General features: G+C 37.1%; 2 protein-coding genes across 5 annotated transcripts in view; one reads left to right on the top strand and one right to left on the bottom strand.

The window, feature by feature from the left end:
• Syt4 (Synaptotagmin 4) overlaps positions 1-20828 on the bottom strand; it is a 527459-nt gene that overhangs the window by 295603 nt on the left and 211028 nt on the right. The gene's annotated exons all lie outside the window — the stretch shown is intronic.
• LOC138696368 (arylsulfatase B-like) overlaps positions 1-20828 on the top strand; it is a 205346-nt gene that overhangs the window by 175513 nt on the left and 9005 nt on the right. For all 4 annotated transcript variants that reach the window (XM_069821238.1, XM_069821237.1, XM_069821236.1 and 1 more), the window contains 4 exons: positions 9948-10171; positions 11887-11955; positions 15011-15275; positions 16681-16844. In XM_069821238.1, the coding sequence (XP_069677339.1) occupies positions 9950-10171; positions 11887-11955; positions 15011-15275; positions 16681-16844 (720 nt within the window). In that variant the 5' untranslated portion in view covers positions 9948-9949. The remainder of the gene's footprint in view (positions 1-9947; positions 10172-11886; positions 11956-15010; positions 15276-16680; positions 16845-20828) is intronic.

Raw genomic sequence — 20828 nt, 5'->3', positions numbered from 1 at the left:
TAAAAATAGGTACAATTATGGACTCCTTCCATTGTTCCGATACAATTTCCTTTTTCCAAATAGCAAGTACAAGTTTATAAATTTCGCTAGATAGTGCGCTTCCACCCTCTTGCATTAATTCTGTTGGAATTTGATCGATACTTGGAGACTTGTACTTTTTCAATTTTCTATCGCAATTTCGACTTGTGAAAGTGTGGGTTCGAGTATAAATGGCTCAGCAGTTTGTATTTGAATTTTGTCCCAGTCATTTCTATATTTTGGCCTACGTACATTTAGTAGTTGTCCAAAATAGTTCTTCCATCTGTTCAGTATTGAATGAGAGTCTGCAAGCAAGTCACCATTCTCATCCTTGATCGCGTTTACCTTTGCCTGATATCCGTCCTTAAATTTATTTATACCCTTATATAAATCTCGAAAGTATTTTTTCTTACTATTTGTTTATACCTCATTCAGTTTTCCCTTCAAGTAACCTCTCTTTTTATTCCTAAATATACGACTTGCTTCCCATCTTTCATTTAAATAATTATCTCTTTTCTCTTCAACTGGATCCTGTAAGAATTTCAATTTTGCCTGTTTCCTTCTTTCTACTACCATGCAATAATCTACATTAAACCAAGGTTTCTTTTTCTTAGTTTCATAATAACCTATGCTCTGCTCAGCTGCAATTTTGATACTATGTCTCATATTTTCCCACACGCTATTAATATCTAACTCTTTCTCAACTTCGCAGGAACTTCCTAAAGTGGCAAATCTGTTCGAAATTTCGACCTGATGATGTTCAGAATATTGAATTTACTAATATTAACTTGCTGCTCTACTCGCTTGGCTTTATATTTATTCCTAGTTGAATTTAATTTATTAACTGTAATATTTGTTCTTACTGGACATTTTTGTTATCTTATCTTTTATTAATTGATGTCCAATTACCGAATAGTAAGATCACAAACTTTCACAATGAAATGCCAAATTCGATCTCTGATGAATAAAAATAAATTATACGCTAAATTAAGTTAGTGGTGCGATAGTCTGGATATTTGAATATAATTTATCTGGAAATTTGCGTTTCATCTCGCCAGTTTCTCACAACTTCGTTATCATTACCCTATGACTGATGTCTGGCTTCATGAGTCATAACTGTAACATACTGTATGTATATGTATCTTTCTACACATGTTAGGGACTTCATATCTGATCAGCTGGAAACACATTGAAAAGAGGAAATTTATTTGTATCTTCATTCGTTTGCATAGCTGATACTTGTGCATTGAACATTAATTTTCTTAATTCAATATTTTACTCAGTGTCCTTGATATTATGGAATGATAATAAATCGCAATTACTAAATACGTTCTCGTGATCTAATTCTGCTGAACGTTTCTGGAATATGTCTGAAGTAATTTGGCAACTTCGAAAACCCTCAGCCAGGATGTCCAGCCCAGTTAATCGAACCCTTACTTAATCGAATACTCAGTAAATAGCTCTCGGCCAGTCTGTGTGATCAGGACTACTTCAAACACCTTTATACGGAAACAGAAGACCTTTGGTTTATATTTACTACTTCAGAGAAAACGATCACTAGAGAAACCAATGATGATGTAGTAGATTTGAAACTCTAATGCGAAGTAATAACTGATTAACTTCAATTATAACATGAAAAGAACTGTTTGAATGTTAGTGAACATTACCAGGAAAACAGACGTAAACATAAACGTTTATCTGTGTTTAATGAACTGAAACAAGGTTTTATGTACTCTAAATACTCCGTTGCAATTAAAGATTTTATTTTTGAGTTGTTGGCAGCAATTAAAAATCAGGGTCGATTAGACTCCCGGGGGATAAATGTTCATATTCTATTAATTTTTTAAACATAAATGGAGATTGGAAAGGCATTCAATACCTGGAAGTTCTTTCAAGTCATTATACAGTATGTATAGGATAATGTAATCCTTCCCTCTGGTCGTTTGTGAAGTATAAACAGCTTTAGTTCTTCACAGCAATTAACTAGTACGAAATTGAAATTGCTTTTAAAAATTTAAAGTGACTTTATGGAGAGAGATTTGAATTTATAAAACACGCTTAATTGAAAGGAAGATTTTCACTACAGTGTGTTCAACAAGCGGGAGAACTAAAATGTTTCATCAATTTAAACTATTTTAAAATCCCCATACATAATATAGTCTACTGCAGAGATTACATATTAAGATACCTGTACACAGTATGCCCCACGATTTCCCACCGATATGATAATCTGATAAAATTCGATAAAAGAGTGTACTTTAAATTATTTTTACTCAGAATTTCATTGTTCACCATGAGATCGGAGTGTAAATTGTCTTGTTGGACATAATAATGGTTTGAAGAAAATACCGTTACTTTTCGAATATTTTAAATTGTGAGACATGGAATATTTGTAGAGGAACTGGAATATAGGCTTATACTGACTGAGCATATTAGAAATTCAATCAATTTATTTTCCAAAACACGTTATAAAATATTTAATATAAAACAGTTTTTATCTCGAAAAGAAAGCAAAAACGAGAAAAAATTTATTAAACTTTTTAGTTCGAAATATTTCAAGGAACAACCCCCTGAAATTAATGACATTACTTATGGTTCACCTGTATATCTATTTTTTTACTAACCCTGCGCATATTGACGTGTAGCCATTTGTGCCTCTGCCTACTTTATGATGAGTGTCATGAGAAACCTTATTCTGAGGTTGGGGTACCCATTATATCGGATTCTATTCGTCCAGTATGATAGGATGACATATGAATATGAAAGTAGGCAGGATGGATGAAGGTGAAGATGGTAAAGACAGCGAAATGAACCAAGGGTCCGGCGCCGAAAGTTATCCAGAACTTTCTCTTAATGAGTTGAGGGAAAACCCCGGAAAAAATACACAACCAGGCAACTTCTTCCAATCAGGATTCGATCCCGGACCCTCTACTTTCTCAGTCACTGCTACATAGCGGTGGGTCCTGTAAATTATATAATATACAGGAATTTGTGTTTTGTTTTATGTGATGTAAATTTAAATTATGTCACGTTATGTTATGTTATCTTATCTTACATGATGTTACGTAAAGTTACATCATGTTAGACTATTATTATGTTATATTACTTTACAGCAGTTATATTACGTAATATTTTATGTCATGTTACGTTAATTTTTTAGTAGGTTATTTTACTACGCTTTATCAACAGCTTAGGTTATTTAGCGTCTGAATGAGAAGAAGGTGATAATGCCGGTGAAATGAGTCCGGGGTCCAGCACCGAAAGTTACCAAGCATTTGCTCATATTGGGTTGAGGGAAAACCCCGGAAAAAACCTCAACCAGGTAACTTGTCCCGACCAGGAATCGAACCCGGGCCACCTGGTTTCGTGGCCAGACGCGCTAACCGTTACTCCACAGGTGTGGACTCTACGTTAAATTACAGTTTAAGTTGGATTCTATAATCCGATCATTTTCTTGATGTACCGCTGCTATGCCTCACAGCAAACAGGCATAGCCATACTCCCGAGAATGTCTCCCGCGTAAACGCAGCTGTTGGGTATTGAGTCGTGATTTGTAACGCATTTTGAGAGCTTATTAAACTGTGCTTTCGTTTAAGTGTGTGATTTTATTATATATTGAGAGATTACTGCACTGTATTACACTCCTAAAATGTTACAGGAACGGATGTTTGTGTTCGCTGAGCCATCTACAGAGATAATTAGACGATTTGTAATATTTTTATATGTGGTGTGCCGTAAGTATTCGAAGAACAATAGAGCCAATTTTCTCTGTTGATGCAATTAACTGTAAAAGATATAGGCGACATAAATCAGGAAACATTTTTAGAAACTTCTTAGGCCAATTACGAACGTTTTCCAGCAAGATTCTGCCACTACTAGTGTAGCCTCTCCAGTAAAATAAGAACTGTCAAGAAGATTATTTTATTAATTGATCCTTTGCTGAGATTTAACATCTCATACGTTTCTGAACTGTATGCAGGTTCCATCTTCAGGACAGTTCCGGAATATTGGAGATATGTTAAATGCCAGCATAAAATTGAATACAGTACGCATAAGTTTTTTTCCAAACATAAACATCGCAGAAACCTAAAATTTCATATGAAATAAAAACAGCGTTTATTTGTGGCCTCCACGTTTCCTCTTTTTTTTTTCGTATGTGGGAAACATACTGTAAAATATAAGGTTTACAACGCAATTCTCACACGTTGGAAATACTCAAAAAGTATCGAAGACAGGTAGCACCAATTTCAAACAAACTTCGCGTTGTGAACCCCTTGCGAAAGCGTCAGGAATAATTATTATGTACTTGGAATGGACAGAATTTCTAGCGCCCTATACTAGCAGGTTGTGTTGATGCCTGCTTACTCTACTTGCCGAACTCACGCTGTCGGCGCTCTCGGGAACGTGGCTCGATGTACTGGTCACACGGTAGCTGTTGACAACGAGACAAGAAGAAAATAATCGCACTGTATTATAATGTTTTTTCATGTTAATGATGTTTCGTTACACATCGTCATCATGCTCCTCTCATACTCCTCCGTTCCAAAAACTTAATTAGAGCAGCACTTGTGTTTTCCCATAGGATACAGCCTGAATTTATATCCATGTCTTATCGCCACACAAACTCCAATTTCATCACTATTATAATAGTCCCTCCGTTCCAAAATATGGTATAGTAACAAAGAAAACAAGTTTCATTATTGCGCATGCGCGCACGAAATGTTTCGCAGTGTGGTATTATGTTCAGTAGTGTAGGGACTATCAGACAGTGCAGTTGTGAATGTTTCTAGTCATCTGTAGTGCATCAAACTATAATATTTAAATAGTTCATTCTGAATCAAATGGGCACCTATTGTGGTGTTCCTGTTGTAGAAAATGTAACACCAAACCAGTCAATTTTGAATGGAACGTATAATGCACAATAATCGCATAAAAAAGGATTGTAATTTATTGCAGTTTTATGTTAATTTGCCTCTCTTAAAACAATGTTTATTATTTCTTTTATTAATTCGACATTACACAGAATGAAATGTACTTTATTTATTACTTCTTATGTTAATTAATCAAACAAATAAGTATCTAAAAGATGTATTAAAGTTAAATGATATTACTGAGATGTTTAACAAATGTATACCATATTTTGGAACGAAATAAATAACATCTTCCTATAGCCTACCATATTTTGGAACGGAGGGAGTAGGCTATATTAGACCATGTGACCTGCCAAAGTTTCACTATAAGGTAATTCCGGGAGAGTTGCCCCACTTAAGGTTTTTATCGTTTAAAAATTAAATAAACGAAAGCAGATACTTTATTCATGTGTTATAGCATGTGACATGCATTAAAGGTTTATGTAAAATATGAAACAATCGATAATTCGTACACAACAATTGGCAAAATAAAAATTAATCAGATACGACATCACTGTAATATACACACATATAGGGGAGAGATGCCCTGCTGTGGTAATTCCCAAATTAAACTATTAATTTGATAAATAACACTCTAATAATGTTGCTTATTTTATTTTTCCAATAAGTTCATTTTCTGAGCTCGTTTTTCAGTGCGACCACACATATGGCACTTAGCCCACATGTTGTGCAACTTCTTGCAGGAAAGTCACTGAATCCAATCAACAACTTACTTCATTTGATAAAATTTTCAGGGTACTCAACAAAGTAGGAACTATCTACTTTGTTTCATTTGACGACACTCTCTTCATATTTTCTCCAAAAGTGTCTTCTATATCTAGTAGATTTAGATTTTGAAGAATTTGACTTTAAGATTTTGGAACTGGGAGGCTTTCAAAGATGGTGTTTCCATTTTTATCTCCATCTGTAACGCGTTCTACCGATCGCTTTCTTTTGTTCACAGCAAAAGATATTGCTGGCACAAAGTTTATTTCATGAAGGGATTTGAAAGGAGTCGCTGTTGCTGAATTTGCCATCGTGGCACTTGAGCCGAAATTACAACTTATTATCCCGTTATCATTAGAACTTGTAGCCGATAAAGTTTTCTTTTCTTCGATATTTCCTGAAGAGGCACAGAAAGGAATTCTTACAGCTGTGTTGTTGATTGATGCATCATAAATACTGAAGAGGTGCTCAGGAACTGCATCTGGATTGAAAGGATAGAAACCTCTGGCTCGAAATCCAAATGACCTGTCTATTACTACCAACGCAGCTTTCTAGATGGATAGTCATGCTTGCTTTTTATAAGCCATCCATTGCTGTGATTCTCTTCTTGAAATAATGCTTGAGAGACTTAAAATGTGAGCAATCAAGAGATTGAAGTGCCTGAGTTGCATAGGTTGGTAGGCAAACAATTGTGATTCATTATCCTCATTCTAGCATTTTATGTTATCTAAATGTGCTGAATGTTCATCCAGAATTAAGGGAATCTTGCCAGGATTATTTCTTGGAGTAACATTTTGCTTCAATCACTTCATAAATAATTCTGATGGAACATAGGACGATTTTGCATTCATATAAACTCCCGTTTTTGCTAGGAATCAGTCAAAAAACTTCCATTTTTCGTCTCAAACATTGCCGGTGGAACAAATGTTCCCTCCGAATTGCAACATGTTATGACAGAATCACTTCCACCTTTCTCGCCTGAAGTTGGACTTCAACATCTTTGGATCCCTTTTTCTCAACCACTTTTCCTTGTAAATTTGTTTAGTTGGATGCCACTTTCCTCTATTTTATGTGGCTTTCCTACAAATTGCGTTCAGATAGAGTTGTTTCCAGTAGGTCAAAATACTGCTTGACTTCTTGTCTCGACATACCTTAACCTCTTCAGTGAGATGGCTGATCCTTCTGACTGCCTGACAGGTAACTCAAGGTTTCGCTCTAGGAAGAATTGCAGCCATTGGATATTTCTTGAATACTCCACTAGATTTCAGTGGGTGGATTGTTCTCTAAATAATTCCATAACAGTGCGATGCTCCATTAATTCCCAGTTCCCCAAAAAGTTACAGTAAGTTTGAAGAAATCTCTGGGATTGCATTGACTAACGTTTGGTCGTGAAATGTCTTTTTCAAACATAACTTTGGACATCCCTTAAAATTTTGAAGGCCCTCAACTTTGGGCACTTATTGAAAATGTCGCTGCAACAAATTTAGAATACCGGTATTCCTTAATATGTTCATGGATTTCAACTTTGGACACCTCTTGAAAATATGTGATCCTCTAGCAAGTTTTGGTCATCCTTTAAAATTTATTGGCCTCTAATATATAATAATTCTATTCCAATATAATAATTCAATTGAAATTCCAATAAATTCAGCAAGGACACTAATAATAATTAGTTACGTACGGCAATATCACTCTTAAGTATATGGGACAACTCTCCCTCAAAGAGGTGGGGCATCTCTCACTTTAGCATGACCTTATGTATTTAAGGGCAGCCGTTATGGACAATTACTTAATTTTTTTTTAGAATGGAGTACAATGCATGTACTTGTCAAATATATTGGATTAAGCAACATACACATATCCATTATCCCAATTACGAATTTTGAAAAATTATAAATATTATAACAAAGCCTACGAAAAATAGCATTTCCTTTTTCTATTCACTTTTCACACACAAAAAAACCGTCACAAAGATTGCACTGCTTGCCTTCGAGGGTCGTATACGAATTAAACAAATGGTCCCAAGGTCGATTCCTTAGGGGTTTTGAGATAAGGAGAAAAGGAGGGTGGGGCGACTCTCCCCGTGGGGCATCTCTCCCGGAATTACCTTATCTGTCTAATGCTTTTCTAGACTTTTTCTACGTTTCAGTTGACGTTTTAAAGCAATTTATATTATTATAAGAGTGGAAGTAAAATAATCATGCAAATTTTCTAGCTAATTTCTCATGTTGTATGTAACAAAAATTCAGTTGATGCTTTAAAGTAATTTATATTATTATAAGAGTGGAAGTAAAATAATCATGCAAATTTTCTAGTGAATTTCTCACGTTGTACTATGTAACAAAAATTCTAATACCATATTGGTCGGAATTTTATATTTTTCTCAGAAATTTTTTGCCAAATTTTTAACATTCTCTAATTCGATAACTATTGCGAGTAGGATAATGATGTTTGCTCGTATCGATATAAAGGTTGTAACGTTGCAATCAGAGAGAGAATGTGGAGAATTTTATCGTATTGTCTGACAAGCCAGATTTCATTTCCCTTTTGCACAAGTATTACAAGGCGAACCAATACAATGTGTGTTAGTATCTTGGCAGACATACCGATTATTGATATTCAGTGTGGGTGTGTATCGAGTATTGCAGTGCCACAATTTATGTACACGGTGAATATCTCGATATGCCATTAATTTACGGCGAGACAAGATGTAGTTTCCCTGCAGCTCAAAGACTTTAAGTAGAAGGATAACCGGAGAGGACTATGCCAAATCCAGACACAATGGCTGCATTTAACCGGGACAGCACTAATTCAGCTATTCATTTTTGCTGAGTACAGCAGTTGTGAGTTGCTGAACGATCAGATTGCAAAATGTCCGCTGTGTTTACAAAGAAACACGCTATTGTTCCGTCTACTCCGGAATATAAGACACCGTTGGTTGTTCCCTACCTCCTCCACCTTCGCTGGCTTGCAGCGAAAAAAAATTTGCTACGAAAAATGGCGACTGCTATTTCAGCGCTGTCCCGGCTGAACGCAGCCATTTATTGCGGTCTGTCAATTTGTCCATGATACCTGCAGTGCAATACCCAAAGAAGTTGGCAATACCAGGCTGTCGTAATCGTGGGCTACAGAGGTTAGCGGCGGTGTTGCCAGACGTCTAAACTTGCAACTTAAATTTCTAATTAACCGTGCATTTAATTACAAAACGTGTTTAATGTGTTTTATTCATTTCAATGTGATGTACCATTATCTTCTGTTCGCGTCGTTATCTCACTTCTATCCTGTATATGAATGGTTACAAACATTTTTAATTTGCAGTCAGGTGAAGAGTTGTATTAAATCGTTTCATAGAAGTGAAAAGTTTGAAAATATATTCCGCAAATAAAAGCATAGCTAGCTCGTTCTTCAATTAAAAGAAGCATTGAATGCTAAAAACAAGATCGTAAATTAGGTATAGGCCTACCACAATCTGAAAAACTTCTCGATAATCCAGGAACGTTTTTTAATGCACTCAGAAAGTGAGTGGTTCCTATCTGTAGATGGACATGACTGCTTTCTCGACTGTTTCATAGGCCAAACATCTCTTATTCCCCCAGCTGTATTCTGTGTGATAGCCTACAGAGCATTCCAAATCTCACCGGACCGGTGGACAACTATGACGTCACGCTGCAGCGAAATAGGAACAAAACTGCTGAAAGGTTCGATGGCTATCATGGCGGCTGTACAAGTTGTTGTCTGTGCTACGCTAGCAAGATTTTGCGAAATTACCGTACTGTCGTCTCGTTCAAAGGAAAGAGAGCATAAACAACTTATTTCTTGAATCAGTAGTAATATCTGGTCCGTTGACATGTTCGCTCATAAGCCATTAACATATTGTTTTTACGTTATGCTCATTACAAACAATACAGCAGAACCAAAGCAGAACACACCGCCATGACACAACAGTGCACGATGTTATTCGTCTGCTAATTCCCGCTCTATACAAGAACCAATCAGATTCACTGATGGCGGCTGATGGAGAATGCCACCACCTCTGCAAGCTGATGGAACCGGTGCGACACCGGTGGAGCATCAGTGACGTCATCGTTGAAATTCGGAATACGCTCATAGTGAACAGGGAATGGATCGAACACACTTACTGGAATGTTTGGCTATAATCTAGAAAGTTGTATTGTACCGAAATACTGATGGACACGACAAATAAAGAATGGAAAATCAGCCGCAAACCATAACTTTAAAACATCTTTCACAGGTATTATTTCACAAAATAAATGCATTCCAATTTTATTACAGGCATGCAAGGAATTCCAATAGGAGGGTCGGAACCGCGTGGTCTTCCCCCAGCGCGACTGCTTCCCGAACATCTCAAGGATCTGGGGTACACGACCAGAATGGTCGGCAAGTGGCACCTCGGCTTCTATAGGAAGGAACTCACACCAACGTACCGCGGATTTGATTCTTTCTTAGGATATATGAATGGCCTCATAAGCTACTACGACCACATCTACCAAGACCTGGTGAGCGAAATTATCACCCGTACAGTTCTGACGATGCACAGTACATTTTTGGTCCTGCAGTTTTCGTTGCAATACTTAGGCCCCTTTCATAGCTGAATAAACATTGAAAGTTAAAATACTATTTATTACAGTTCTTTCCATTGTGACTGAAGTGGTAACGTTTATGGTTACAAGTTCAGCATAATATGGTTCGATTCCCGGCAGGAATTTCAAGATTTCTCTCATTTCTTTAGGCTCAAGAGTGTGTGTTGTCAGTGCTTTTCCTGATGATGAGGTCCAGCCCAGTCCTGGAGAATAGCTATTGGTAACGGATCCAACAAGAGACGTTCCCTTTCTTTGTCTTCCCTTATGACGAAGTTCAGCCCGGCGCTGGAGAATTGAATTGAATTTAACGGAGGGGGGCACTATGGCCCAGCACTGCGACCTGTTAAGGTCTATTGCGCTAGCCCTCTGGTGACACATTCCCAAACTCACACCGGCTGACCACACTAAGGTTCTCTGTCTCCCCAGGTTTCGAGCAGGCAACCCCACTCGTCCCTAGGCCAGCACCCTCCGTGCGTCGCTAGCCGGCGTTCGGGGAATGCTACGGAACGATAATGAAATGAGAATTGGTGACGGAATTATGTAAATGCCTAATTTGGGAAAAAAACGGGAGAACCCCGAGTAAAACCCCAACTGCGATCTTGTCCACCACTATGGATTCTTTCAATTAAAAAATCCCTGATCTGACCGGGAATCGAACCCGGGCCGCCTGCGAGCGCTGGATATTAGCTATTGGTAACGAATCCAACAGAGAGGTTCACTTTCTTTACTTGATCTTATTGAGTCTAAGCCAGAAGAAAAGCTCTTGATATTGAATCTAATAGATAGGTCCCAATTTTCTTATTCTTTCTAGTGATCCATCCAAGATCATTATTTGAGAATTACTCTTGGTAAAGGAGCTAACAAACAATTTCTCTTTCTTTGCTGTCTCTTATTATAATGTCTTTGAAATAAGCTCTTGAAAACGGATCCAATAGGCTCATATCTTGTCCTGTCAATGATGGGACCCAAACCGGTACTGGAGAAAAAATTATGGTAATTGATCTAAGAGACGTGGTATCACTTCTTTACGTCTAGTCCATTCCTGGAGAATAGCTGTTGGTAACAGACCCAACTCAGCCATAGGTTCTCCTTTACTATTGTCCCAGATGATGGGACAGAGACTTAGGTCCGAAACTGTGGATGACTTTAGATGTACGACAAAGTACAAATTCCCATAATTCTCGCACAGTGTACTGATCCCTGAGAGCAGGAATGGGTAACGGGTAAGAAGTGTATCGCAATATGCACAATCATGCAGAAGAGAGAGGGAGGAAGCATACCGGCCAGCAGCCACGAATGCACGCCAGTGCAATGTCTTATCCGCGAGTAAGAAAACGCTAGCCCGAGGGTGCACTGTGCTGATGACCGCTGCCTTAGAGCCATATTTCATAATCTTTTACACTTAATGGATTCAATATGTCTGAGATTAAAAATTCTAGATTCCATGAAACAATGCCGAAATATATTACAGCAACCTGATTTCAGTATAACAATACATCTTGCAAATATCACGTAACTGGAAACATTAAGTACAATGAAATAAAAAAGAAGATGGCTATCACTTGAAATAGATCTAGTTTCTTTCAGAGAACACAGAAATAATTATTAACAGAGTTGTTTTTTCTTCACAGATACCTCTGAAGCCCATAAAAGAATCTTTAGCTTCAAATAGGGCTACGAGCGGGAAAGCTCCAGCTATTGTAAGTATTCTTCATAATACAAACCTCATTGTCGAGCAGTCTCGTGTTCTGTGTAATTCAGTAAAATTATAATTGATTAATACAGGTTTTCCCAAAAATAATGCTGCATATATGAGTATTTTAAGTGTTCTCGTGTATTGTATGCTAACAAAATTTCAAAGTCAAACAGTTTACGTGACTGTTGTTACATGCTCATCCTTATGTACGTACATTTGTAAGCATTCTATATTATTTTAGTCATCTTCAAGGCATCCATGCACTAAAAGTACACTTTATGTTGCAGTGTGCAACATTTTAAATTACTGTCAAGGAACAGATTTAAGTTACAAATGGTTATGGCACGCTACTAGTTTTTCTGTTAGTCTTGGTTCGAATTCAGTTTGAACTGATTACCTGATTTGGGTCTATTTTCGAGGTACATTCCTATTATGAGGTGGATGTCGAGTGATATTATGGCAATAACTCAGAGTTAGCTCGTCAAATACCAGCTCCCTACAATCTAGTCTACCTAAACTAGATAACTTTGCAATCGATGCAGCGTCGTTAAATACAGATTAACATTTATGTTGTGTGGATTTGTAGAGGAGGATCGGTTCAGCCAGATTTTATTCACTATGGCGTGAAATGAATCATAATCCTGAAATTAAGACAGTTACTAACATTTTAACAAAACAAGATGTTTATTATTTGAACGGTGAATTATCTCACTACAATAGAAATTAGGATGAAGTTAAGAAGTTACCTTAACTGCTTAACGAAAGAAACAGTGTTCAAAGAGGTGCTGTCATAGTGATAAATAGTTAGGACTAAAAGTGTTACAATTCCTAAACAATGATCAAACTTCTTCTAGCAGACTAGTTGCAAGAATCGGTAGTGCTATTTCTCTCAACTGCTCATATTATGTTTCTGAACTGAAGAGATTTGCACGGCATCTCGTGCCGTTGTGCCATATCTCATGCCTCAGACGTTAGCCCAAAATGCGTACAATTCTATGATAATTTCTCGCAATATAAATTTGGAGTTTTGCTCCAATTGAATTATAATACAATGTAGAAGTTTTCAGTTGATTTCTGTAGTATAAGTTAATTGTAGCACCAAAGAAATCTATCCCATATCAGTTTTTATCAGTCACAAATTTCGTATGGGACTTTTCTATATATAACACCATTTACGGAAAAAATAGCGATGACCTAATAATAAATATTCAGAAATGTTCATATAATGTATGTACGCATCATATCTGAAATATTGCTGCTTTGTATTTTCTCTACAACACTTTTATAAGTTTGATTTTGAAAGTTATATTCTGAGTGTCTTATTATTTCTCTAGCAGATAAAGATATTGGAAATACTAGAACTTCTCTCTCAAAATTATATCAAGATTGCTGCAGCAACGTTTCAATAATTACCGTTCTCAATTTTTGAAACCGTTTAACGTTTTTAAATAAGTGTCGGATTTCTTTAACAGATATTTTACTTTGGTCTGTGTAAATGATAGACTTAATTGTCTTTCTTAAGGATTTTTTAGTTAGGCCTACTACATGTTATTTTGAGTTATAATTCAGAAGGTTTACAGTACCTAAATGAATATAAAAGGCCAAATTATAGTTTTTAATTACGTACTTATGTGAAAGACGACATAAATTATGTACTCACACTAAAATGTTCTCAGTACTGGAAAGTAACTTCTAATTAAATAAAAATGTCACAATAAGGATAATAAGAAGCTACCTTTAGGCTACCGTTATATAATAGAAATAGAAGAAATAGACGTGAATAACTTACTCGATAAACATTTCCATACCGCTAATATATCATCTTCGGCAATAAAATGGTTGCCATGTCTTTCATTAGATCGACGTCCGTCTGAAGGTGGTAAAAATTCTTAGCAAGGCTTCTTCATAGAGGCAAGAAATGTCCAGTGTAGTACATTAATGGTACTTAGAAGAAAGTTGTCGTTGAATGAGGTGTTATAAGTTAAAATTTACCGATGAACTATTTCTTGCAACAATGTCTCTGGTTTGCGAACGAAACATCTCAACGTACCAATATTATAGTATCTGCAGAATATCGTTTTATGAGATAGCATAGTAGTACAGTAGAAGAGGTAAGATAAGTCCTGTGACCTTTTCATGTGCCGTGGCTACATCACTAGAGTCGACGGCAATTCGGAAGGCGGTAGTCTGCTAGCGTTTGCGTCGAGAGAGACAGATAGTGAGTTCAAGGCAGCGTACAACATTGCCACATCGTACTTCACGCGCACGTGCAATACAAATAGCATAGGAGAGAATTTAAATGATCAAAAGAAAATAATGACCCTAGCCGTTGATTACTGTAAGCATGACACCAAACAAACCCTCTTTCCTTCACTAACAATATTCTTTGCACGGTTCTCAATCCCACACCGCATGCTTCTGCAGTCGTGTCTTGCGCATTGGCAGCGTTGCAGCCAGCATCAAGATGGGCGGCAGCGTCCTGCTCGTCAACGTTTAAAAATAATTATACACTTTAAACACTATTTTCCGCGCCTGCCTATGCAATGCTTGTCTTTTTACAGTCTCTTCTTCCATTTATTTATCTTAAACACACACAGTAAATGTTAGTTTTATTTATTCAATGCATTGAAACACTCACACGTGAACGAACGAACTCGGGAAGTACTTGTTATAGACTGATTTCGATTGGTTCTACTGTAGAAGCTTGTGACGTCACATATCAGAAATGCTACAGCGCATATAGCAGCTGACCGCCTTCCGAAATGCCGCCTAGTCTAATGGATATGGAGGGGAAAGATAAATTTTAGTCTGAGGTGAACTTCCGTGTCAGTAGATTCGTATAATATTAACCATCCTGAAACAAACTCTTTCTCATATCTCATTTTATTCCCTTTTGCATAGTTCACATGCCAGGTCTCGCCTCCTCATGTAGGCTATTGTGACCGATTGGATTTAACTCAGACAAAAGGAACTTTGTAATTAGTAGAAAAAAATTATAAGCAATTTTGAAATTCATTTGTAAGTCTGTCACTTGAATAATTGTTTGATAACTTGCACAGAGCTTCGAGGGCGGACAGCTCAGCGGCCTGGACTTCTTCCGCAACCTGACGCCAGCGTGGGACCTGTCTGGGCGGTACGCGACGGACGTGTTCACCGAAGAGGCAGTGCGCATCATCACCACACACGACACAGCGCAGCCACTGTTCCTCTACTTGTCTCATCTTGCCTGTCACGCTGGCAATCGCGGGAAACTGCTGGAAGCCCCGCAGGAGGTCATCGATAGATTTCCTCACATCATTGAGCCCAACCGCAAGACATTCGCCGGTAAGCACCTTGTCTGTCTGCATGGAATTCTAATCTTACTAAATTAGACATTTTCCGTTTGACTGTATACGAATTAAATTATTTGAATATTATTTTCTTGACATTCATATTTAAAACTAGGAGAGATGGCGGTGCACAACTTCTAATCACTAGATTGTGTACTAATATGCCTAGGTTAATTCCCAAATCTCTCCGCAGTGCATATGAAGAGAAGGCATATGTCACTGTTTATAGTGATTTGTCCGTCGTATTGGGATGTTAAGCCTGGCGGCCCCCTTGGTGTTATTCGACAGGAGTAGGCTAAGTGCCGGCACCGAGTTTCCCCTTCTCCCTTCCTCATCTTTACCATCATCACTCATTCCAGACACTACACACTTACACGAACACTTACACGAACACTTACACATACACTCACCCTAGTTACACGACATAACTCTCCACAGATACACATCGTATACAGCAGTGGTCGTCAGCACTCGCTGAAATGTGCAATGGGTACGCGGTGCTGTCCCGTGTGCACTGTCGTGCAACAGGGAGAGATAGAGAGCATACCCGCTAGCAGCTACGGAGTGCACCCTAGTGCACTGCGTTTTCCGCGGGTAAGAGAGACTATTCCCAGCGTGCTCTGTGCTGAAGACCCCTGATGTACAGTGTGGCCCGTCGAAGTGGTGTACAACTAGCAAAATGGGTCACAGTCCTGCCATCTATCCGCAATATGCGGAACCCGAATTACGTAAAGTGAAATACGTACGTACGTGCATGCATGCATGCATGCATACATACATACATACATACATACATACATACATACATACATACATACATACATACATAATTAAAATTTGTATAAATTTGAAAAATACGTTAAATAATTTATTTCTTTAATGCGAGGCCACTATGGATATAAAAGTTTGTTCAAACATAAAATCATTCGGAAAATAACCATTATAAGATTATGAAAATATAAAAGCATAAGAAGAGAAACTTTATATCATACTAATACTTACAATGGAAGTGTATTAATAGAAAACAGGAACAGTTACTCAGGGAATTAAGTCTTTAGACTTTTTATTGTGGCTTGCATTTCTTTTGCCAGAAGTTGAAAACGCTTGCTTCAGTGCAAGCTTGTTATTTTGGAGTGCTCTTATTCTGCTAAATAACCTCCTTTCCTGAGAATTTCTACTCTCTTATCCCTATTGCTGTTGCTCGTTAAATTTTACAGAACATTCTTAAACTTTCTTCGCAGTTTTGTGCAGTGGCAGGTTGTTCTTGTGGCTGGTAAAACAACGGAGAAAAATTTCTCCCGAGAAATAACTGCTGGAAATTAAACATAACATACGAGTATAGCTATAGTGAGTCTGATATAAACAGATCAAATTACGGTTGGAATGTATCTGTCCTGCAGCAATGATGTGGAAGCTTGACGAATCCGTGGGGAAAGTGGTGGCAGCACTGAGGGACCGCGATATGCTCCAGAACTCTGTAATCTTGTTTATATCCGACAACGGCGCCCCAACGCTTCCTGTTGGCGCCTGGCCCAACTGGGGCTCCAACTACCCACTGCGCGGTGTGAGTCTTCTTCTTTTATCATTTTGTTTCAGGGTTGTTTTGAAAAGAGATTAATCGTGAATGCTCTCTTAGGTTCGTATCATTCGGTTATTACACATTGAAATTAAAATTCATGTAGGCCTAGGTGAATGAGTTTGGGGAATTCAATGTATGAAAGAGGTTGTTCATACAAAGTAGAAATTGACCATAAACTAAACCATCAATTTTATAGGTGAACTCATTGCGATAATTGGTTACTTAAGAATTGTAAATTGCAGGCGTTTCTTGAAGGCCAATCACTGACATACAGTACTCTTATTATTCAATACAGGTTGTGAAATAAATCTGATCATTATAGGTTAGAATTTCAAATTTTAAGGGAAATCGACAGCTTAAATCGAAGAATTCACTTACAAAGAATTGTAGTGAGAAAAATTTAAACATAAAGGCGTTTTTGTTCGCCTCCTGCAAACTATATTGCTAGATATCTACTGGGTGAACGGATTGTCTATGAAACGTTCATGGACCGCGCAGCTTTTATACCAACCGGCAGTTAAGCTCCCCAGCACTAGAGTTAATGTCTAAGGACCGTATTCATAGACATTCTTAGCGCGGACTTCCGGTGGATGATCAGCGAACTAACGTTTGTCGTATTCAGTGTTAGCGATATGATATATGATATCTGCAGTGCTTGGGAAAAGTGACATAAGTCAGTTTTCACAAACCTTTTGTGATAATTTATTGACAACTTACACTGGTTTATGTCGATTTGATTTTTTTCTGTATGAATTATTGTAATGGGAGGAATACCTATGTATTCTTTTCCAAGCGAACAGATGTTCCGTAAGTTGTCAATAAATTATCAAAAAAGGTTTGTGGAAACTGACGTGTCACTTTTCCCGAGCACTACAGAGATATGATATGATATATGATATATGATATGATATGATATGATATGATATGATATGATATGATATGATATGATATGATATGATATGATATGATATGATATGATATGATATGATATGATATGATATGATATATGTGATATGAATCCCGTACAAGTAATCAGTCGATAGCCGGGGCTAGTTTAGCACGCTCGTAGCGCGGGCTAGCGAAATGTCTATGAATAGCGCCCTAAGAAATTACTTATGTTTATTTTTTTAAATATATAGGATGTTTCAGAATTCAACCGAAGAATTTATCTGGTTATAGAGGGATTGTAGACAAGCATTTTATGTAAGGAACCCAGGGTCTCTGACGAAAAATATCTGAGTAACCGTTCTTAAGAGGAAACTGTACTTCCATATCTTACAATGTTAAATTCCTCAATTTTGGGTGCACTTTTCTCAGAAGTTATAAAAGATACAAAATATAGAAAAAATAAGGCATATATAACATACATTCATATATACAACCAGTTAAATAAATTTAAAATTTCGCTGAGCAATGGGAAAAAAAATTTCATTGATAACATTTTTTGCATTAAGAATTATTACAAATTATTTTTTATTTTTGCTGATGATAGAAATAATCTTAATTTTTTTTTAATCTACTGTGTAACATGCCGCCACATTGATATTGTATATTAATTTCAGACTGCTGGGTACAAGACTTTCTGAGAAAAGTGCACCAATGTCACAAAATGAAGTGCAAAAAATGGTATCGAAGTTTCCTTATCTTGCAATGTTAAATTTCTCAATTTTGGGAGCACTTTTCTCAGAAGTGATAAAAGATACGAATTCAGAAAAAAAATAGGGCATATGTAACATACTTTTATGTATATAATCGGCTAAATAAATTTAAAATTCCACTGAGCAGTTGGAAAAAGAAAATTCATTGGTAACATTTTTTGCATTAAGAATTACTGCAATATTTTTACTGAAGATAAGGCTATAAACTGGCAATTATAAGAAATGAAATCAAATTATTTTATACATATTAAACTACCGAAAACGATAAAAACTAAAATTTCACTTTCTTGTCAAAATTCGGTATACAGACTCCCTTTAAAGTAGTATACATTTGATACTTATACTCCAGTATTAAAATTAAATAGAGGTGTGAAATGTTATGTGATAGTTTCGGGTCTTATTAGGGATTGCGTGCAGGCTAACTGTTAAGAACTAATCAACCGTGTGCGCCAACCAGGTAAGCTTTTAGGTATGCACTTAGAGATAGGGAACTAGGGATCTGCGGGTAAAAACTTGCATGTAATGGTGTGAAAATATTTGTTGGGCCAGTACGCCACTTATTGGCGTATTGGAATAAAAAAAACTACCGCATTGGATCTCAAACGCACTACCTTTTACCTGAGGTCTGACGCGTTATCCGTTGCGCCAATTTCATAATTTTCAACAGACTTCTAATCACTTCTCTCAGTGATTTAATTCACTGAATTAAATTACCTTAATACTCCAATTTAGCTACACATAGTTTGTTAAATCTACAGCTCTGAATCTCGTAACTTATACTTCTTCGTTCAATGGGCAAAGGAATGAATTGAAGAATTAGCTCACTACTAACAAGTAAATACAGAGGAGTAAAAAATATGCCTACAAGCAGGCTTCGAGACTTGGGACCCGATACATTAAGTTTACGGTGCATGTACTATTGGTTGTTGACTCGCTGCAGGTAGTGAAAGATAGAGATGTGTTGAGGTAACAACGTTGCTATTTAGATTAGAGTACGGTAGTATGGAGGAACACACACATATGGACATTCTGAAAGTAAATAAACAATGACAATGTCAAAAGAATGTGAAAAGCATTTATTCTCCTGTCTTTTATAAGCATTTGTGTTTAATTATACACAGTGTTAATGGTGGAAATAAACACGTAGCAATTTTAATTTCTCCATTTATCCTATTGGTCGTCTTTAGAAAATGCAGTTACAGTACCGAATTGCAATGTACTACAAGATACATTTTCAGTGTCTCAAACGTAAATCTTTTTCTCTTATCTGTCAGACACAGTTTGTACTGTGAAAAGCTGCGCTCTACGTCGCACGACGTGATTGGAGCAAAACGAAAAAACCCAACATCATTGCAGTCTCTAAGAGACAGTCCTTCATTCTCGGGTGACTCTGTGTCCACTACTTTGCTGTTTATATTACACAATGATCCATATCCGTTATTTTGACATAAAATTGATTTCCACTTCTGTTTTACACGTACAGTAACCGGTGTACTTGGTGTCTCATTAATTCTCTGTGTCATTTCCTCAACTAATTTGAGGGCTTCCGGCATCTCTTGCTCTGACTATTCTAACCGTGTAATAGTTTCAGACACAGTTTGAAAATATGTTTGTACGAAAAGCAAATTATTCGTCAGAACCTTCAAATCCAGAGCGTTTTCCTTTGCGTATTTGTTGGAATTCATTCTACAGTACCCCCACTCGCTGTACGCTTTACCACTATACTCGGTACGCCGTTATGCGGATTTCCCACTGAATTGCTCTATTGGGTCCGAAATCTCGAAGCCTACCTATAAGTATACACTTTCATAGAGGTTATTATATGAATTCTTCCAAAGTTGATATTTATACGGCGGAAATGTGTAGCGTGATATTCTGTCAAAAGATGGTGCTAGTTATATAAATATCAAGCAGTGAAGAGCTCACTGATCTCAAGACATTTAACTGACAGGACAGTAAAACAAAATGGCGGCAACATTAGCTCATTTTGAAGTGGTACTTTTGGTTTGCAAAGCACAGTTTAAGCTGAATGGTATAGTGAATCACCACAATTGTGTGTATTGAGCTCCCGAAAGTCGACACATTTATGTGGACAAGGCCGTCAATTTTTGAGACTCATAGTCCGGTCTAGACGGTCGTCCAGGTGTGTAATTGGACCATTCCTTTTGAATGAACAGGTACTGGCCTTGTGCACTTCGACATGCTTCGCACATTCATTTTATCTCCATTGAAAATAAGCAATTTTATTTTCAATAAGATGACGCACCACACTACCACCGAAACGTGAGAACCTATATCCTCGAGACATGCC

The sequence above is a fragment of the Periplaneta americana genome, chromosome 3, assembly GCF_040183065.1.
Source record: "Periplaneta americana isolate PAMFEO1 chromosome 3, P.americana_PAMFEO1_priV1, whole genome shotgun sequence".
NCBI lineage: Eukaryota > Metazoa > Arthropoda > Insecta > Blattodea > Blattidae > Periplaneta > Periplaneta americana.
This window is presented reverse-complemented; position numbering and strand designations above follow the sequence as displayed.